General features: G+C 39.7%; 1 protein-coding gene across 1 annotated transcript in view; it reads right to left on the bottom strand.

The window, feature by feature from the left end:
- The window catches only part of csmd3b (CUB and Sushi multiple domains 3b), a 94,826-nt gene that overhangs the window by 49,199 nt on the left and 25,375 nt on the right, over nt 1–20,252 (bottom strand). Inside the window, exons 14-32 of the mRNA XM_080296630.1 lie at nt 19,954–20,156; nt 19,437–19,628; nt 18,960–19,098; nt 18,186–18,373; nt 15,588–15,706; nt 15,312–15,387; nt 15,090–15,206; nt 11,816–11,929; nt 11,631–11,726; nt 11,148–11,351; nt 10,696–10,820; nt 10,052–10,148; nt 6,525–6,629; nt 6,329–6,447; nt 5,780–5,849; nt 5,101–5,217; nt 4,687–4,896; nt 3,005–3,193; nt 2,101–2,278 (exon numbers count right to left, since the gene is read on the bottom strand). Coding sequence (XP_080152756.1) covers nt 2,101–2,278; nt 3,005–3,193; nt 4,687–4,896; nt 5,101–5,217; nt 5,780–5,849; nt 6,329–6,447; nt 6,525–6,629; nt 10,052–10,148; nt 10,696–10,820; nt 11,148–11,351; nt 11,631–11,726; nt 11,816–11,929; nt 15,090–15,206; nt 15,312–15,387; nt 15,588–15,706; nt 18,186–18,373; nt 18,960–19,098; nt 19,437–19,628; nt 19,954–20,156 — 2,658 coding nt within the window. The remainder of the gene's footprint in view (nt 1–2,100; nt 2,279–3,004; nt 3,194–4,686; nt 4,897–5,100; nt 5,218–5,779; nt 5,850–6,328; nt 6,448–6,524; nt 6,630–10,051; nt 10,149–10,695; nt 10,821–11,147; nt 11,352–11,630; nt 11,727–11,815; nt 11,930–15,089; nt 15,207–15,311; nt 15,388–15,587; nt 15,707–18,185; nt 18,374–18,959; nt 19,099–19,436; nt 19,629–19,953; nt 20,157–20,252) is intronic.

Raw genomic sequence — 20,252 nt, 5'->3', positions numbered from 1 at the left:
TAGTATGTCAACGCAACACTTTCAGTACAGAATAGGCTTTAAAGATAAGGTTGCACAATATATAGAAACATCTGTGACATATATGGAAACTTTTGCAGTGGATCGCTGTAGCAAGCCTCCCAGTTTGAGACCAATTAGCAGACTAAGCGACTGTCAGGTCGGCTGGCTCTGGACTGAAGAGACCGCTGTGAAAATCACACCTCTACCACTGACACCGCGCTCTCTATGGGGAGCCAGCATGATTGCGTGACTAAGATCGGGAATTTTTACCGCATTCTTGTGTCGTCTTTGCTTCAGTCCGTCCACTTTTCTGACAGACCAAAGGGTCAGAAACACGCTGTGCGACCAATTCATGGAATTCACACAATCAGCTGTGGGTGGGCGGCACATGCTTCAACTGTGTCGTGGTGTGGGAAAGACAGGCTGGATATCGCACAACTATAGACTAAAACTAGAGCTAAACAAATCACACACCAACTGCTGAAGAAAACAAGCTGCTTTTTTCAGTGGATAGCTGCTAAAGAGGAAGGTCTGCAATGTCATGTTTGTGTAGAAGCCAAACAATACCATAAAGCAATAAGTGTGAAATTACAGATTTGCTTGATATAACTGAGCTATACACCATCCTGTAGCACTCTGAGGAGTGAAGCAATGGATCAAATGAATTAGTAAGCTGCAGCAATTTTGCTAACAAGTTAAACATTACAGTCAAGGAACTGCTGTTTTTCTATTCCTAAATGTCTTATTCCTGCTTTTCTGACATTTTACAGCCAAATCAAATCACCAACTGAGCTTGAAAACTTGATTTATTCCTAGAAAGTTAGGTTAATGAGTTAGATTTGATATTGGAGTGAGAAACAGTTGACAGAGTTGCAATCCTGTGAGGCTTCTTCTCAAGTCTGAGGAAAAACGGAACTGTAAAAGCAGTTTTGACAGCATGGCAAGCGCGGAGCTAATCATATCTATAATTTCATGACTTCTACAGACAATAAAGGCATCTTGGAATATCAGGTGGTGAATGCTGTGAGAAAAATACCTTTTATATTTAAATCTGAGCGAAATTAAAATCTAATTTTCATTATATTTTCTGCTGACCTAAAAAGTTGAGAGTTCTCAGACTTTCTAAAGAGGAGAGAAAGTTTCTTGTTAGAACAATTTTACAGTTTCCGTGTGGCTAAAGAAACAGCCAGACCTGGACATCTGGAAGGTTGGCAGTGCTTACAGAAAGACAGGATAACAACAGAACAAGCCAGACATTCGGTCCTTCTGTGCTGGTCTAAAAATACACGATTTGCAAGGAAATGTATCAGCAGCAAACCACGTCTTGTCCTGCTGTTGTGTTCTTTTTGCTCAGCCCTGCCTCAAATGCCTATGCGGCTACATCGCACCCTGTTGTCTTTTTATAGGAAACAGGAGTAGGTGGAGGGACTCTGGAGAAAGGGGCAGCATCATGGCACCCGTAGCAATAAACGATGCAACGTATTTATGGTTCTGCTACCACCTTGTACCTGCAGATATCTATGTAGCGTGGTATCTAAGCACCATTTAAGCACCTGCATTGACAAAATGTCTAGTGTAGCCAATGGCTGTTTTCCTCAAGAAGAATAATGAAGAGAGAAGTCAAGGCTGGTTAGCTGGGAAGCGAACGATGTATTGTATATAACATATAAGGCTGGCCGAGCATTAAAGATAGTGTAAGGGACAGGCCAAAGAAGAGAAAGACCTATGGCTAAAAACAAAAATGGGTAAACCGTGACAAGAAGAAAATTATATCAGAGTGACTTTATATGCATGACATGGTGTCTGCAGTCATAGTAACCTTGCAGGAATTTAGCCAATTAGTGGTTAGCTCTGAAAAGATTTTAAAGAGCGTAGCATCCGGCTAGAGAGAGAGAAAAGAAAGTGTGTGTGAACAGAAAGTTATGTGGTACAAATTAAATAGTTATTCAGTCAAATAAAACATTTCTTACTTAAACTCACTTGAGGCAGCGAGAAGAAGGGATAGCATTATAATAATAGCACATAATGAGCATGAATACTGTCAGTTAAGAAGTAGAGCAAATATAAAACATGCTAATTGAAAAAGTAAATAGCACCTACCAGACAGTAATGTAGTCATATATGGGCTCTGTGCTCAGTACAGTAAAGTTGATATAAATCCCGTGTCCAGGAGGAACTCGAACGCTCCACACACAGTCCTGGAAATTTGGGTATTCCTCAGGATGGCCGGGAGAGTAAATGGTTCCGTTTAATGACGTGATGTTACCACCGCAGAGTGCTGCAAGTGAGAATATTAACAGAATTGCCCTTAATAAATTACCCGCAAATTAGAACTGCCATTGTGAAGCTTCAATAATTGTCGGGATCGCTGTGAAAGAAAATGTCTCTATCACTCATGTAATGACCACTGGATAACACCTTAACACCTTTAATAAATTGTCATTACATTTTTATTTCTGTCCCACAGCTCAGCTGACTCTCAGCTGTGCTGATGTTAGAACAATATGGCTCAATATGAAATGTTATCATCTTGAAATTAGAACGATTTCTTTCATGTGTGGAGTAAACAAAACAATAAGAGTAAGATAATTTATAGTGAGAGTGAGATTATTAATCTTTACAACAGTAATAATATCTGTCCCTATATATATGTATATTGTGTTTATATCATTAAGAGACTATATTGTTATGATAGCACCACATATCCTCCAAAAAAGGCATCTTTGAGAGTGAAAGTTGATGAAAGCACATGTATGTCTAACAAATTAAGGAATTTATTATAAAAAGAATTCATAGAGAAACTTCTTCATACTTCTTTTGGAATTTGTAAACCTGTGCATTATGATTTATTATGTGGTGATACATTATTATTAAGTGCCCTGTAAGCCTGTATGAGAGGACAACAAAAAGATGCAGGAGACTCAATTGAAATCCAGCTAAAATGATCAATCGCCTTTGATCAAAGAAAAAGATGAGTAGGCATAAGAATAATCACGTAATTTACCTTCACATCGTGGTAATGGGTGATTCCAGTTCCTGCTAATTCCATGCAAACATGTGAGCGAGGCTTCTCCAATCAGAGAGTATCCGGGCAGACACTCAAACGACACCGTCATCCCAACACTGAAATCTGTGCCAATCACGATGCCATTTCGAAACGGTCGAGGGTCTGGGCAACTCTGGAGCTGGTAGGCTGCAGAGATAATAACATAAATTATTCAAGAAAAAAATCAACGAGGCAGAAACGATTTGTTAATTTAGTCCTGTAATGTGCAACTCATGACTACGAGCCACAGTATGAACTGCAGCTTCAACTGTGAACAGTCAGTTGGTTGAAAAAACTAAAATCAAGCAAAATAAATATATACAGCAAATCGATCCAGGATACAGCCAACCATACAACCATACGAAGCTCAAAGGAGAATTACTCTCAGTTAGTGTTGCTGGTAAATTGTATACATTTCAGATTACATGTTAATAGTGTAATCTGAGTATCCTAAAGTACCCTGAATGTGTTTAAAAAAGGAAAAAATCTTAATCATCCTATTTAAAAGCTGCTTGTCCAAAAAGTTAGTTAAAAAACACTCATCATCTTTGTGACTTGTTTTGCTGTCAAGTCATTATTAACAGGCATGTCAGTGACAGCCAAGGTAAGCGTCTCATCTGTTATGATTGACAGCTTCGATACCATCAGTCCCGCCTCTCCTTGATTCTGGTTGGTTAATGAGAGAGAGAAGCGACACTGGCGAGAGCACTACTTTTCTCCATGTTAAACTATTTCCACCCAAGAGCGTCAGTACGAGGGAATAAAGCTCAGAGCTGAGGGTGATTTTTGCACGCCGATGAGCTTCATAGGCTGTTTGCGGAGACAAATGCTAAATGATCTTTACTTTGTAATTAAAGGATAAGTTAATTTAAAAGAAAAAATGACTACTGTAACTCTGTATTCCTCTGGCTTGCTTAAAAAAATCTGCAATCTTCAGCTAGAATTTAAAATTGTCACAGAAAAAAAAGAAAGATGCGGCCATCCTGCATCAAAAAAGATAGTTCTCATTTTTAACACGATGCCAAAATATTCTCAAATCACATCCGCCAGCTTGAAGTTAAAACATAATTGTTGCATAATTGTCCGCAGCCGGTGCTACAATAGCCAGGGCTTGGAAGGAAAACATGTCACTGAGACAGACAAACACTGGGAGAAATAATGGTAATGGGTAAAATGAAATTGAGGGTATTCATATTTTCCCCGTTTTAAAACACTGTGGCAGTGCTGCTGTCAAGAGATAAAAGGTATTATTCATCAGCCACTGTAATATTCACATTAATGGAATTAGGCGAAACATATTTAGGCTATCTACAAGATTTGTCATAATAAATATAAGACTACTCAAACCATTTTAGTGCCAGACAGAATAAATATAAAACTCCTCTCATCATTGAAATTAATCCAAATTGAGGACCTGCATGCACCCAGTAATCTTTTTGGCAAGCTGCTTCTGTAGTCAAGAAACATTTTTATCCCAGTAGATGAATTCGTTGTTACGGTAATCGCTCCTGAGAAATCAAGTCACAGTGAGACAGTTGTTTCCACGTCGGCAACAGTCGTGGTCTGCTCTTGTTGTCTCTCTTAGGAAATGATCGCTGTAAACAAGATGTCGGAGAGGTGCTTTTAGAAGCAACGTTTACCTTGATACGTGATGTGGAACCCGGGTTTGTTCTGTGAATAGTCACTGTGGAAAAAAAAGCTGGTTTGGTGGGTGGTGCTGAACAGAGGTTTGGGCATGACTGGGCCGCTGAATCGGTCAATGACAGAGCCCGTCTCCAGCGTTCCGCTACGGATCTCCAAGTAATCGTGGATTGCTTCAGTGGAGAAGTTCAAAAATTGGAGATGGATGCCTGGGAAAGAAAAAAGCAATACGACGCGTGACGTTATACGGATAAAGTCTCTTGAAAAATATTTGCACTTTATCTCATCACCAAAACCAAAAGCAAACAGAGAAACAAGAAAGAAGTGCTACAGACAGAGAAAACAGATTCTCACACAAACTCAAAGAAAACACTTGTTTTAAACTCTACTCAAAAGTTGACAGTGTTTCTTACCAAAGCCGACAGGTAAGTTCACCATCCATGTGCAGTCTAATCCACTGGGGTAGTTGCCGGGGTAACCAGGACTTAGAATCACTCCACTTACATCTGTCATAGACCCACCACAATGGGCTATACACCCAAACACACACATAAATAACACAGAAAGAAGGAAAAAAGGAAAAGAGTGTTTCAGCGTTGAAAGCAACACATCAAAAGCAGGAGACTGACCTCACAGGAGGAAGCAAACATGCTTCTCTTTTCAAAAGACACCGCTACTGACTCGAGATTTTATATCTATAACCTGATATTTTGCAAGTTTAAATAAAAAGTTGACTTTAATTAATGCACACGCTAAACATGTTAGCGTTGTTTGAGCTGAAACGTGTCCAGGGCTTGTTTGTGCAGACTTTGCCTCTGTGCATGTTGACGCTTTGGTTCGCTCTGCATGTTTATGGCAGGGTCTGATTTAGCTTTGGGTCAGTAGTATTCTGCACAGAATACCAAATAATCAGCTCATCACAGGAGAGTAAATTGATCAAACAGCTTATTTCCCAGAGAGCCAGTGAAGGCGGTGGAGGCTGATTGCATCATTTCTGCAGCACTGAAGTTTTGCATGTTTCCCAGCACATCCAGGCTTGAATGCATATGTGTATGTGTGTGTGGATGGGTGTAATGTTGAGGAAACACCTACCGATACACAGCGGTACAGGATAGTTCCATCTCCTAACAGGTCCGGGCATACAGGTTATATGGGCATTGCCCTAAAATGATAAAAGCAACCACAATCTTTTCTTAGAAACGACTAAAGAAATCCCTGCCAGTGACTGCACTGATTTAAACATGCTGTTTTACATTTTTTCCATTAATCACTGTGCATTTACATTAATAGTACAGATCTGTATATTAAGCAGAACTTGACAGAATACTGTACAAAAATTGGGCAGACCACACCAGAGACATGCATTATTCAGGAGTTATGCAAACCACATCAGAGTTGTATGTTTAGCAAGAGCTGTGTAAACCACTTGAGAGTGGGGTTTCCTTTTGACTCTTTTAAATAATTTTTGGTTTATGCAGCCAGTGGATAAAAAGAATGAATGGTGGCAAAGCTGAACATGCTTTTACATTAAAAAACCTAGATATCTGGAAATCAGTTTGCATTAAACAACTAGCAGTATTTGTGATTTATGTTCATCTGCCACTTAATATGAAAAGAAGGACCAACGTGTGGATTTTTTACCTGAAGAGAGTATCCTTGTTCGCACGAAAATTGCACAACATCCCCCACCATGAACCTGTCTCCTTGTCTAATTCCATAGTTTGGAGTCTGAGGTTCTGGACATGACTCCAGACCAATAGCTAATAAGAAAAAATAACATGATTATTTGGAAATACTGCATGCCTCTGATAAAAATGCTTTAAAGATATAGATGTACCTGTATATTCCAGGTGAAATCCAGCAGCTGAGACACTAATATCAGAGCTGAAGCTGAGATAGAGGTTGTTAGATGTACTATTCAGGAGAGGGGGGATAGTAGTGCCTGAAAGCAGGGAGAAAAGGAGAAGAGGAACAGAGGGCCATGATCACATTTTTTTCCTCATTTTTCAACTAAGGCCTTTAAAGCACATGATCTTAGTTATCTGACAGCAAAGGAGACAACAAAGGCCTCCCAAACCTACATTTTTACTTTTTTTTGTTAGTGAAGTGCTCTCGAAGGAGGGAGAAGGGAATTACTTTTATTTGAGACATCTGTTTTATTTGAAACCACTTTTCAAATGTTGGTTTGACCTACTTAGCGTGGCAGGGGAGAGTACAAAGTTAAAAAAGAAAATGGGGATGCAATACTGAAGCAAAGCTGGCACAGCACGTCAGTATAATCACGACCCTTCAAAATAACGTATTAGATGATCTTTTATGCAAAGGAATATGAGCATACTCCAGTCTCCTTATTAGCAGAAATGCCATTTATTTTTCTTGGCATGCTTCAAGATGCAACAGTGGTAACAACATTTCCTGATATAAGCTACTTGTGGATTTATATTTCGCAATCACCACTTCAGAATAAAAAAAGGCTCGATTTGCATTGTGTTGTGCTCGCTGGCAGGTGTGCCAGAAACAGAGACAGATCAGCAGTGAAACGGGTCAGTAGATGTTATTGGTTGCCTGTTGTGAGGGAAAATAATTAGCACATTGCTGAATAGTCTGCAGCCCCCCTGTTGTTGTTTTTACATTATCATTCATTATCATGACGGAAAATAAAAAGTGCTTTTTCCCCATAATAATAATTCCTGATTGATGCCAAAATAATTAACTGCATTGATTTAACTATCGCAGTTATTTGAGGATGGATGACAGTATTAATTAAGAGTTGTAATTAACCCTAATAAAAAAAAGATCCATCTCTTCCCAACAAAGATTTATTCATTAATTATATTTTTACATGAAATCCAGATAGAATAATGTTATTCTAATTGTGTTCCATATAATCTCTAAACTAGCTTACTATAAAGATGTCAAGTCCTCTCATAGATTATTTAATACAACTAGGAGGTACCCAGATGACTTTGCTTCCCTAAAAGCAGTATAGGTTTCCTGAGGAGATTATGACTTCTCCTTTGGGCAGTGGTCTGAATTATATGAAAAAGTAAATCTGGAATACAGGTTAAATCCAAACTGAACAGACATTTTGGTTGGACATGAGGTGCTGGGAAATTGTAGGGAATTTCCATTTTATGGCTTAGTCACACTAGAGTGAAAATAGGACAGCAACCTTCTTGCAGGTACGAAAAACTGGTACTTGCCCAGGGATTGCACTGAAAATGCATTTCTTTGCACTTGCAAGTGGTTCCTTCAAAGAATCGTCACCCAGAGTTTGAGAATGTTGCATCCAAAACTTGGTGGCCACTTCTGATTGCAAGGTGATTGCACAGGTCATCTGGTGGAGCGCAACCTGTGTGGTCTGACTCAGATGCCATTTATCTGTTTGTTACAGAAGTCTCAACTCAGCTGCTGACTGGTTGTATTCTGCTTATGTTCCTATATAAATGTCACTCTGGATTTAATCATTGTTATTCTTAATCTCTGGCTCTCCTCCACACCCTAACTTTGTCTTGTCTTCCTCCCCTCACCTCTAACCAGTGCGCCTCCCTGAGCTTGGCTATTCCAAAGGTTTCTTCCAGTTAAAAGGGAGTTTTTCCTTCCCACTCTCAGCAAAGCACTTTATTATTGAAGGGTCTTTACCTTAAAACATGCCTTGAGAAAACTGTTGTTGTGATTTGGTGCTATATAAGTAAATATAAATTGAAATGAACTGAATAAAATGCGGGTTGTTGTGCACCTGTGTCATTCTGCAGTTAAATCGCTGTCCTCCAGCAACTGCGTCACTATTTGTGGGGCAATTTCTGAATTTCTGTTTTGAAACTATGAGGTTCTGTCAGGACCCTGAATGTAAGCAGTGACTGGGAATTTTTTTTTTAACGCAGGATGTCTGCGAATAACTTACACAGCTTATTGCTTTCTTGTCTTTCTGTCCATTTTGACACAACTGACAGCAAGTGTTCGCAGAGCTGGTCCCCGTGTTTAAAGCAGCCATTTTAAAAGCAACAAGATCGCAAGTTCATTGGACACAGTTACAATAATTTGACGTTTTGCAGTCTCTAGCCACAGTTTCCTCTGGTATGCATGTAGCATGAGGCAATGTAGAGCAGCTGCATTGGACCCGCTTACTGTTTCAGGTAATTATATGGCAGGGACAAGTGAAAATCAACAATTTTGTATAAAACACAAATACTGAGAGCAATAAGTTTGTAAATCCTCCTGAGAACTGAGGAAAAGGGAATTTTCCCATTGAACTTCTTGTGTGATTTCCTTCCTCTTTGCAGCTAAAAGAAGCCACCCAAACACATGAGATATCAATGGAAAGCCCAGCGTGCCCTCTATTTAGCACATCAGGACTTAGTAGCAGCTTAAATAAGTCAAAAGATATAGACCAAAAACAAATATCCAACACAGAGGAGTTCTGCAAGCCCCAAAAACAGATTTATGACTCACATAACACTGTTGCTTTTCACTGAAGCAGAAAAACAAATATCATCATTTAGACAAGATAAGAAAATCATTAGTGCAGAAAAGTTATCTTAAAGGTTTCGCTAACAACACAGTGCAGTAAATTTTGGGACCAATAACAAATATGAATAATTCCACTAATACTGAGTTTGACAGATCATCTTTACTCCTAACGGGAAATTTGGCTGTAAGAGGATCAATTAGTTTTGCAAAAGATATTTTTTACATATCTTTCAAAGGAGATTTTTGACACAGGCCTTACTGGGTATGTAACTCAGCTCCTGCTGAGACGCTAAATGCATCCAGCTTAACTCAAATTGCAGGAAGCCACATGAGCAGATTTCACATTTTATTTATTTAACTGTCAAGACTGGCTGTGATCAGCCTAAAATACAATCCACTTCTTATTGTTTAGTTATCAGTGGAATGAAAAGCTTCCTGAAATTATCTGAAGCATTTGATAAACAGCATAACAATCTCTAATTGAAAACTCAATTGCTTGGTATCAGACTTACTTCCATAAGAGCAGTATAAACCTTAATATATAATGCCTTAGTAATCATTTCCCAGCCCACTATAGATCTTCAATGATGCAAAACTGGGAATCAGAAATAGGTTGTTTGATGGTTACTGGTGTACTGTGCTAGAAAATGCAGTATTGTTATCCACTAAATATATACAAATTCAATAAATCTCACACAAGATGGACTGCACTCCTTTTAGACTAAATAGCGTAACTGTGGGCTCTCGTGCATGTACCTTGTACATTATTGTAATCTTAAATTCCCATATTTTCTTCGAGTATGTCACTTCTAGTGCATTTAATATTGAACTATTCCCAGCACTATAGAGTTCTACTTGAGTAACACCATAAAAAAATGATGGAAAAAAGTTTACCAGAGTAGCTTCCCAGTCTTGGTGCATGGTTGTCAGCACCGTCGTAAAAATCCAAAGAGTCCCAGTTATGCTCAGTGGCAAAACTCACGACTTGTATCTGGAGAGAGAGAAAAAAAAGAAAACACAAGTGATTCTTAGATTTTTTTTGTCTGTCTTTAGTAAAATTCCCCAGATTGCTATGAAACTGCATTTGGTACAATGTTCAACAGTTTATTAAGCTTAAATTGACAGAATTAAAACCCACACATACTGTTTTTAATCTAAATGTTTCACAAAACAATCTATTGAGACGGAGCAGCTTCAAAAACAATTATCATTCTACTTTTAAATCAAAGGCTGGAAGGAAAGGAATCAAAGGGATATACAAACACTTTGAGGTGCCTGTCATTTCAAGGGACTGCACCTTGTGTAAAAGGCATCTTTGCCTTTGTATTTGTCCGTGATAGCAGTTTAGCTTACATGCAATCAGGCCTTATCTTTCATGATTAGATCCTATCTAGTTATCTCTGGATGGCCCCTCTCTCAGAAACCATCCATCCATTCATCCTTCTAATAATATCTTATCTTCCCTGAGATCCTGCCTGCTCAGCTTTTAAGCCAATGATACATAGGTCAGCCAGGAAGCAGCATGTGACAGTTACTACCTGTATTCCAGCTCCTTCTGGGACAGAGACCTTCCAAACACAATTCTGGTTGTTGTCATATGGCTCTGGGTAGCCAGGCGACAGGATAGTCCCGCGGCGAGAGGTCAATACGCCCCCACAGGGAACTGGGAGAGAGAGGAGTGAGTGCACAGAGCATAGTAGAGGAGAAAGGAGAGAAAAAAAAACCAGAGGTTAAACAACACTTTGTAGACAAATTACAGGAAAGCAAGACAAAGTGAGCCATTCCAACCATGCCCTTAACAGAAAGAGATACCAAAGAGCCTATCTGGATAACATATATGACTAGAGTGCATATGGATTGCAGTTGTTTGTATTTGTTTTAAATTGTTTTTCAGTTATGAGCGTCTACTGTGCAATCATGCTGATACTGCATTCAGAAATAGATAAACAAACTCTTCTGTCCTGTGTCTGATTTTCAGATTCATATTTACCTATACATGTTGGCAAAGTGTCATTCCATTGCGCCAGGTTGTCCGGTACACTCTCACAGCGAATGGCAGTAGAGCCATGCAATGTGTAACCGGGGTTGCACTCAAATTGCACCAAGGCGCCGACTGCAAAGTCATTACCAAGACGTTTCCCGAAGCGTGGCTCGGGGACTGAACTGCACTGGGTGGAGCTAGTCCGGGGTACAGCTAAAGGAGAAAAAAAAGAAAGTGCCCCAGTGAATAAACTGAAGTGTATCACTGTCACTGCATATGGGAAACATGTTTAAAATTTCAAATTAAAATTTTCTTTAAATAAATGTAACAAAGGGCGAGAAAACGCATACTCAAGATGATGTGTACAATCAAAATGTTCTGTTTAACTGAAAAAGTAGCAAACAATGCAGTAATGCATGGTAATAAATGCATAGTAATAAAAAAAATGCTCATCATTATAATAGAAATGGCAATAATAATATCAATAATGACCTTGGTAGACAAAATGAAATCCCTTAGCGGTTTCTGGTCCAACTGTGGTGAACTTTATTGTAATCTGGTTTCCTGAACTCAGAGGGAGAGATTCACCTAGAGATGAAGTGGAAGCAACAACACGTTATGAGGCTGAGTGACTGTCATCTGTTCAACTATCCACAATTAAAATCAACCATCCTTACCAGAGTGTGACCCAGAGAGAGAAGACAGGAGCGTGTTTTGTTGAGTGGGTCCGTCATAGATCTCCACCACGTCATTAAGAGACGTCTGGAACAACACAAACTGGCCGAAGAGAACTGGAGGTAAAAATGGGGGAGAAAAGAGAGAAAGAGATGAATTAACTGCAACTGAATGGCAGCAACTTATTATTCCATGCCACTGTCTGCTGCTGACCTTCCAATGATAAAATTAACCTGTAATACCTAATTTAAATGTTATTAAGCTGCAGTGTCACCTTCTATTTGAGGCCAACTATTGGTATAAAATTATATAACACTTATTAGTCAAAACGCTACCTTGCCTTCATCATGCTGTAGTCAACACCACCACCCCGCCACCCACACCCTTCTCCTCATCAATTGGCAACAGTGTATCAGTGTTGTCAGCTAGCGGGAGATGCTAATCTTGCAAAGACCGACTTGGATTTGGTAACGTACGCTAGCAGAGCAAGACGCTTTTCTGTCCTTTCTTCTGTATTGCAAGTTTGAGTGAAAGCCATATAACAAAGGCGGTAACCTGTCAACTCTGAAGTGCCACTCACACACTGAAACTGATCCAATCACGTTTCCTTGCGAAGAACACCTGCAGGGACTTGGCAATTAATGACATGCTACCGCTGGAAGACAGATGTGTAGGAAAGGAGGAAGGAAATACACCCAATACTTCCATACAGTAACAAAAGATTAAATTTCAGAGTGCAGCTGTACGGGCAGGTAGCATTAGACAGTCCCGGAGGTATTTTCTCAAACAGGTACAATTTGCTCTGTCTCGAATGATCACTGTACCATCAAACCAATCATTAGTAACCTGAAGATGTAAATTGGTAGGTGTAGTTTTATTGTTTGAAGCACATGTCCTATCTAAAAAAAAGTCCTCTGGGATAAATTACACCGATCTGGAGCTTTCTCTTCCACTCACTGCACACATGCACATATATATCACCTCCACACCCCGCCTTGCTCTCACTTTGGCCCCAAAGGCTGAGGTGTTAAGGATTAAATCTGAACATTGCCAAGGATATGCTGGTATAAGAAGGTCACTGGTCAATTTATACAAGGCTGCCTCTCTCTGAGGATCTCTTTTAAGGTTTCAGTCACATTTTGCGGAAACATAGCTCTGGCTCACCCATGATCCTCTGTGCTTTCGTGAAAATTCTCATGTTGTTTTATTGACAAGCAAAGCAGGATGGAAACGATGGATTTTCAGTCGCCACCGAATTTTTCCCACAGTCAAAAAGGGGATTAAAACAAATCATTAAGAAAGCGTTTAGCTTTATATGGTAAACTACCCTCTTATTGTCATGTTTTATTGGCATGTCATGGTTTCTGCCTGCCTGCAGACATCACTGCCCACTATGTAAGGATTTTTAGGAAATCAGAGCGATTAGTTTCCCTCATTCCTTGCTGTGATATTGACATACTGCACAGCAGGCGGAGGAGTTCACACCTGAAACTGTTTCAAAATACACTACACATTCGTCAACATTTGCACACAGATTCATGAATTTATAAAGTATGATGGTACACAGGGAATAGCTAACACACCTCAGCGGTACTAATAAAAAAGCCCACACAAAGTCACAGACATTCACAGACACAAAGGAATTAATGATCACAGCAGTGTTGTCCTTTGCTATGTTAACCTCATCGCTCTCTGTTAGAGAAACGCCTCTGCATGTAAAATCATATAGACCCTAGAGATCGGGTCAGCCATCTAGTTCTTAGAGTCCACCAAAGTCTGAACTGATCCACTGAATTTAAAATCAGATGATTTTAAATGTTTGACTGTTCATTTGAAAGGTCTCTTTACTTCCTAACATCAGTTGGAGAGAAAACTGGGCGCTGATCCCTGTGGAGCTCCCGTGCCTACTGATGAGTTGCCTGAGTGGGTGTCCTCTGCCACGTAATCATCCAACAGGAGGTATAGCATCTCCAACGGGACATATGCCCAGGGTTTTCCCTACGTGCTGGTAAAACTGAAAGAGGCATTTGCACGAAGGGAGAAACCTCATTGACCATTAACCAGCCGAGTTTTTTTCGATTCCTACATCTCTGATCGCCTGACAGTTCAAACAGCAGGACTGCTGCAACCTCCAGCCTGGACCATTCAATTGCTGTAATTAAAAACAAGATATTTTACACAAGAATGACAGCTGCTTAAAAATTATGGGCAGTGCTGCAACTTAACAAAACAATCTGTCTTTTCACTCTGTGTGGGAGTTTTGGGAAGGCTCTCTCTGTGTGTCTTATACAACACGCAGACCAACCAAATGTTAGCTCCTCTCACTCAGAATTTCTACATGGAGGTGAAAATCCAAAAGCGCAAATATAATGAGACATCAACCATCCATGGCCTTAGGGAGAGCTGAGATTTATTCATAACACCACCAGGGCATAATTGGACATAACCCACCAATTACTGATTGTTTATTAAAGCTTAATTCACATTCAATGAGCAAATAGTTCTAATAATCAGTCAACAATGTTGTTCATTTATGATGTTGTAACTGATATTGTAGGCACAAATATAAGTTGTCCATCTCCACATTGATGGCATTCTTAGTTCGACAACACAAATCTAACTTAGTGTCCACTTGCAGGCTCTCTCCAGAGCTGTTAAATACAGTGATGCTCCACTCACACGTGTAGATTAGAGTCGCACTAGAATACATTAAAATGCAATTCTGTATTCAGCTTGAATTTTGAGTGATATGAATATACCAAAATATTCCAGACAAAACTCCTAACAGCTGTGGCAAAAATAAGGAATTATTTACAGGTTATTTTCCAGCAGAAGCCTTTTACCCCCCCCCTAATGATCACCCTCTCAGCACAGCCTCACTGTAACATGAAGAAGCTGCTATAATATTCATATCCTTATTTATGTCTGGCTTTGAGACCACCACTCAAATGTGGCAGTCTCATCTCTAAATGTCACTACAATTATGAAACTCAGGCCTAGAGACAAATTAATGGCTAGAAAGCACATTTTTTATCACTTGTAATATAACTGATGTTTCTGCGTGTTTTCAAAACACTGAGGAAGCTTTTCAGAGGGCGCCACAAGATTCCCGCAATAAATCTGAAAAGATTTAATGCTGCTCTTTTTTTTCAGCGTAAAAAAAAAAGCAATACAATAATTATTTGAAAAGAAACTTGTGGCCACATGTTTAACTTTCAAAGCTGAACACAGCTGCATGTCTGTACTACGATGTACTGCATAGGTTGTTGAGCTCACCAAACTCTCTTGGTACGGATATAGAGTAGATGCAGGTCTGTCCGGAGGTGTAGTTTCTCGGGAAATTTGGAGATAAAACAGTCCCTTCTGATCCCGTAGAACGACTTCCGCACGGGGCTGGAGATTCAGACGTGTGCACAAACAGATAGCAGTGACAATGAATTCCATACAAGTAAATTCTACTTAAATAGAGTGAGTGACATATATGGTTTTTTTTTTTACCTTGACAGCTAGGTAATGCCCTGTTCCATCCAGGTCTGCCATCATCACCCATACTGCATGTCAGAGTAGAATAACCCTGTAAACAGACAAAAAGGAAAATGTAAGAAAACCAGTCCACGTAACTAATTAACCAGCCAACCAACACCGTTTAAAAATTTCTACCCGCCCAGCCATTCAACAAACCAATGAACAATCCATCCAGCAACCTAAGAAACAGCTACTCAAATCCCAAAATCCCAAATTCAGTCAACCCCTCAGTCATCCAAGTGGCTGTACCTGCAGTACATATCCTGCTTCACAGTAGAAGGTGACCGTCGAGCCCAGCTTATAATCAGATCCCAGCCTGGTCCCATTCAGAACCACACCTGGGTCGAAACAAGATTCCCTCAGCTTGGCTAGATGGAGTAAAGAAAAAACAAGTGTGAGTTAGAGAGAACATGAGGCAAAGGAAAAGTGACAGGCACACATGAATAATAGGGCAAATTAATAATAACTAAGTCTCTTGCAATAATCAAATGAGGCAGGCATTCCGTTGGCCTTTGTAACAGTCTGTTTGACTTAGCTGTCTTTGCCAAGATGGAGCAAGAACGATAACTTCATCCCCCGGCTTTTGTGTGCTACATGAACCTTGTAAATTATGGCCTTGGCCCCCCTCCCAAAAGATTAGTGGCCACCAGCATCAACTTAAGACTTAATTTCTCAGTCCATGCAAAGTCAGTGTTGACTCTTTTGTGCAAATGAATCAAACTCACACCTCCTTGACAGACTATTTCAACAGACACTGATTCAACGGGCACTTTATGCAGAGAGCAATAATTCTCTTTCATCCTGAATTTAGCATGGTACACATGTATATACACCAACGTGTGAGTGGTCTTAGTGTGAGGTAAAAGAAAATATTGTTGTTATATTCTGCTGAAATTGTGTCATCATGAGTTTCTATTATGTTTACTGTGGAAATCTTGAAGTAATTTCCCAAATGGCTTTCTTTAAGAAAAACACAAATGACAGAAAACAACATCAAGCAGAGGTGATTTAAAGATTCGAAATTATTTTTCAACAATCAATGGCTATAAAAAAAACCTTGCGGTTGAAATGTTTCAACTTTCCTTGTTTGTATCCTTAAAACAGAAAAGAACATAATAACTTAAGACTGACTCTCATGTAGTGGCCATATATATATATAGTGATATATAGTTAGGTAAATGTACTGTAGTGTGCCACTTCCATTTTTGTATATTTTTCTATGAAAATTGGATATTGGTGCATGAAAACATGGAAACACGGTTTGTACGATTCTAACAAGCTTGAAAGTCAAATTTTGACGTGACCCCAACTATTCTTCAACACAGCCCCGAATCTCGTAGGGAAGCTTTTGTCACGGTCCTGGGTCTTATGACCCAGTGTTTTGAGTTTTAGTTCATTTTGATGTTTATAGTTTATGTTAAGCCCTTCAGGTTTTCTAAGTTCATTTGTTACCATGCCTAGGTGATTTTAGTTCTTATTAATTCCCCCTCGTGTTTCCAACCCATGTTAAGTCTCCCCTGCTCTTCATGTGTTTCATGTCTGTGTCTTACGTTGTCAAGTTCTGGTTGTCATATCTGCGTTTCATTATGTTTCCTGTTTTATTTTGGAAGGAGTCGTGTGTTCTTGGTTCTTTGTATTTAGCTTCACTGCTCCTGTCATTAGGTTCATGTTAGTCAGCTGTTTCCTCATGTGTCTCCACTTCCCCTGATCACCTCATGTGTGTATTTAAGTCCTCTGTTTTTGCATGTCATTTGTCAGGTCGTCTGCTCATCCATACCCTCACTTCAGCATTCTATGTCAGTTCACCCCGTTTAAGGTTTTTCATGTTTAGCTTTAGTTCACCCAGTTTAGGCTATGGTTTAGTGTTCACCTGTGTCCTGCTGTTTGTACTCCCCTTTTGCTGGCCTCAATAAACGGCTTATTTTCTGTTAAATCTACGCCACGTTCAGTTTATGGAGTTGCGTTTGAGTCCTTTTTGCCAACACCTACAGTCTGCCCTCGCCAGAATGTGACAGCTTTCTTGTAATTTCTTTGAGTTGTTCTGAGGAATAGTACTCTTGAAGGACACCTGCCTTCTGCAGGTGTTGTCAAACTTTTGTTCTCTCCAAGATTTTCCCACTCTGCCTCAATATTGTTGAGGTCTGAGCTCTGGGGAGGCCAACCCATGGCTGAAATGCAGCTCCAAACCATGACATAACCTCCACTGTGTTTTACAGATGACTCTAGGCACTCACTGTTGTATCTTTTTTCTTAGCCTGTCAGCACACATTGATGCAAATCAAAAATTCACAATAAGACCTGTTGCCACTGATTTTCAGTGTAGGTCTGACATACGCTTGACAGCCACCCTTCCACTGAGACCATTTCTGATCATGCTTTGGCCAGTAGGAGACAGACTGAAGGGCCAGATGCATCTCTCAGGTTCTGTTTCAGGCCTTTGTCCACTTTCCTCAATTTTTAAGGACACAATACAAGACATGTCAAGTTTTCATCAAACAGCCCTTTGAGAATCACCTAGCTGGTGCAAAAATACTATTTTATGCCTGTCAAACTATGTTATCTTTGACATTTTTCATAGATTTACCTAAATAAAAGTAAAATACAAAGAAATGAGAGGTGACCCACGGTATTATAAACTATTAAATGTTGCAGGAAAAAAATGCACTCCTTTCTCTTCTTCAAATGTGATTATACTTCAAATTTCTTTGCCTATTAAACTTTATCAAAATTTGCCTGTGTTATTAATATGACCTCTGTGAGAATGCAAAGTGTAGTTTTAGGTGCTGCCTGATTCAGTAAGAATTCAATTTAAATGAGAGATGTGGTACAGTTAGCAGACCATTATACCTTTGTATTCCAGGTGAAATCCAGTGTAAGAAACCGATCCATCACTACGGAACGCTAAAAGCATTGTATTTGAACTGCTCTCTATCCGCTCTGGGAGTTTGCTGTCCTGGAAGCTACCAATGAGCGGACTGTTGCTATCCGGACCGTCGTAGATGTACAGGAAATCATAGTTTGGCTCAATGTTGAAACTAAAGGTAGAGGAAGACAGAGACAAACAAGGAAGAGAAAGAAAGTCAACAAAAATTCAAGGACAAAGTATCTACCATGAATTCAGTGGTTTTTAGAGTTGTTTTGTTTGTGATTCGTACCACAAAGCAAGCACAGCTTTTGAAAGTGGTGAAAGGTCAATAGATTTCCAAAGCACATAAATGCAAAAGTTCCCACTTCTTGAAAAAAAGTCATAATTTTACATGGTTTTCAATCTTGCACAAAGCAAAAACGAGGTTGATTATTTCACTTTACTCTCGTTTACCTGCAGGAAAAATACCCTAAAAATTGTAATTTTCACCAACCCATTACAAAAGAGCCTTTTGGTCTGTTGCTCCAACACTTTGTCCAAATTGAAATGATTGCCAGAAAATTTAGTATTAGAACTTACTGCCAGCAAAAAAGGATATCCAGGTTTTCAGTCTTCAAATGGAGCCAGCTCAGCTTGGACAGGCTTTTAGTCTACTGTCATTCCATTTCACATTTCACTCGGCAGTAACATTTGTCTAGTAAAGAGGTTTTAAAAAGCTCAATCGAGCTGAACTGGAAAGTAGCATTGTAGGTTACCTGATGAAGGCCAGTGACAGGACGTAGTCTGGGTTGACAGCAATGAGCCAGTCACAATCTTTTGAGTGAGGGTAAGGATGCGGGTAGTTCGGAGAGAGTATAAATCCATTGGAGCCTGTTAGATTTCCTCCACAAGGAGCTAAAGTGGGAACACAGGTCAAGATTGACATTCATTTTGACAAAGCCTTGAAATGTCATAACATTTAAATATTCTCTCAAGCTCAACCATACAGAAAAAAAAAACAAAACCCTTTGTGTACCATGCAACAGAGTGTGGAGAAAACTGCTACTGAATGAAAAGCTTCATTAAATAGCAGAAGAATGAAAATATGTGAATAGAATAAAGCGTGCCCTTTTTATACAGCTCTCCTTTAAGTCAAAGACACATGTGTCCTTGAGTGAGACAATACCTCCAGCTGTATATGCAGTACATTTATTGTGCGTCCCTATAGAATATATGAAAGTTGGAGTGTTCACCTATGCAGACAGGTGGGCTGGGCTGCCAGTAGTATCTGTTATCCACTTGTATACAGGTTATTTTGTCGTCCCCCTGGAGCTCGTATCCTGGGTCACACTGAAAGGACACTGAATCCCCCGGCTCACGGCCATCTCCACTACGACTGCCATTCATCGGTACTCCTGGGTCCCTGCAGGCTGTAGCTACTGAGCCTGGACAGATAGGGGATAGGAACAAAGCAGGGAATAGAGGAGAAAGAGGGGAACAATTACAGAAAACTGTGTCACACCAGGTATCTAATGCTTTAACCCAACGCATAAAAACAGCACCACTTCCACTAACTAATGGGTCCTACGTAAGTTAATTTTGTTCCAGTTAGGTGAAGGTCTTTGAAGCAGCATAATTATATAGCTTTTTATTCCCTTTATTATTGATGGAACTACCCATTGAAGAGCATAGACACAACAACAGTAGTCTAAATGATACCTATCTGTTATATTTGATATCTTTCTGGTTAGATTTAATTTCATCACTTACTAGAAAACTGTATGGCAAATCCAGACTTGCTGATGTAAAAGTCAGTCTCAAACTGAACCGTCACTGTGTTCAGGGTCGAGTGGATTCCTTCAGGGAGCAGAGACCCACTGAGCTCTGCCAAAGACATTTCATTCTCAGGTGGCCCATCCCAAACCTTCAGCATGTCATGGCTGGCTTCAGTGTCAAAGGCCAGAAACTGGAGGCTGTAAAATAAGAATAAAGTTTAATTAAAGCAAGAATATGTTTCACTTCACACATGAGTTTACACTATGCTTAACGTATCGATCAAAAGCCTTAAT

This window comes from Astatotilapia calliptera, chromosome 22 (assembly GCF_964374335.1).
Source record: "Astatotilapia calliptera chromosome 22, fAstCal68.1, whole genome shotgun sequence".
In the NCBI taxonomy this organism is placed as follows: Eukaryota; Metazoa; Chordata; class Actinopteri; order Cichliformes; family Cichlidae; genus Astatotilapia; species Astatotilapia calliptera.
This window is presented reverse-complemented; position numbering and strand designations above follow the sequence as displayed.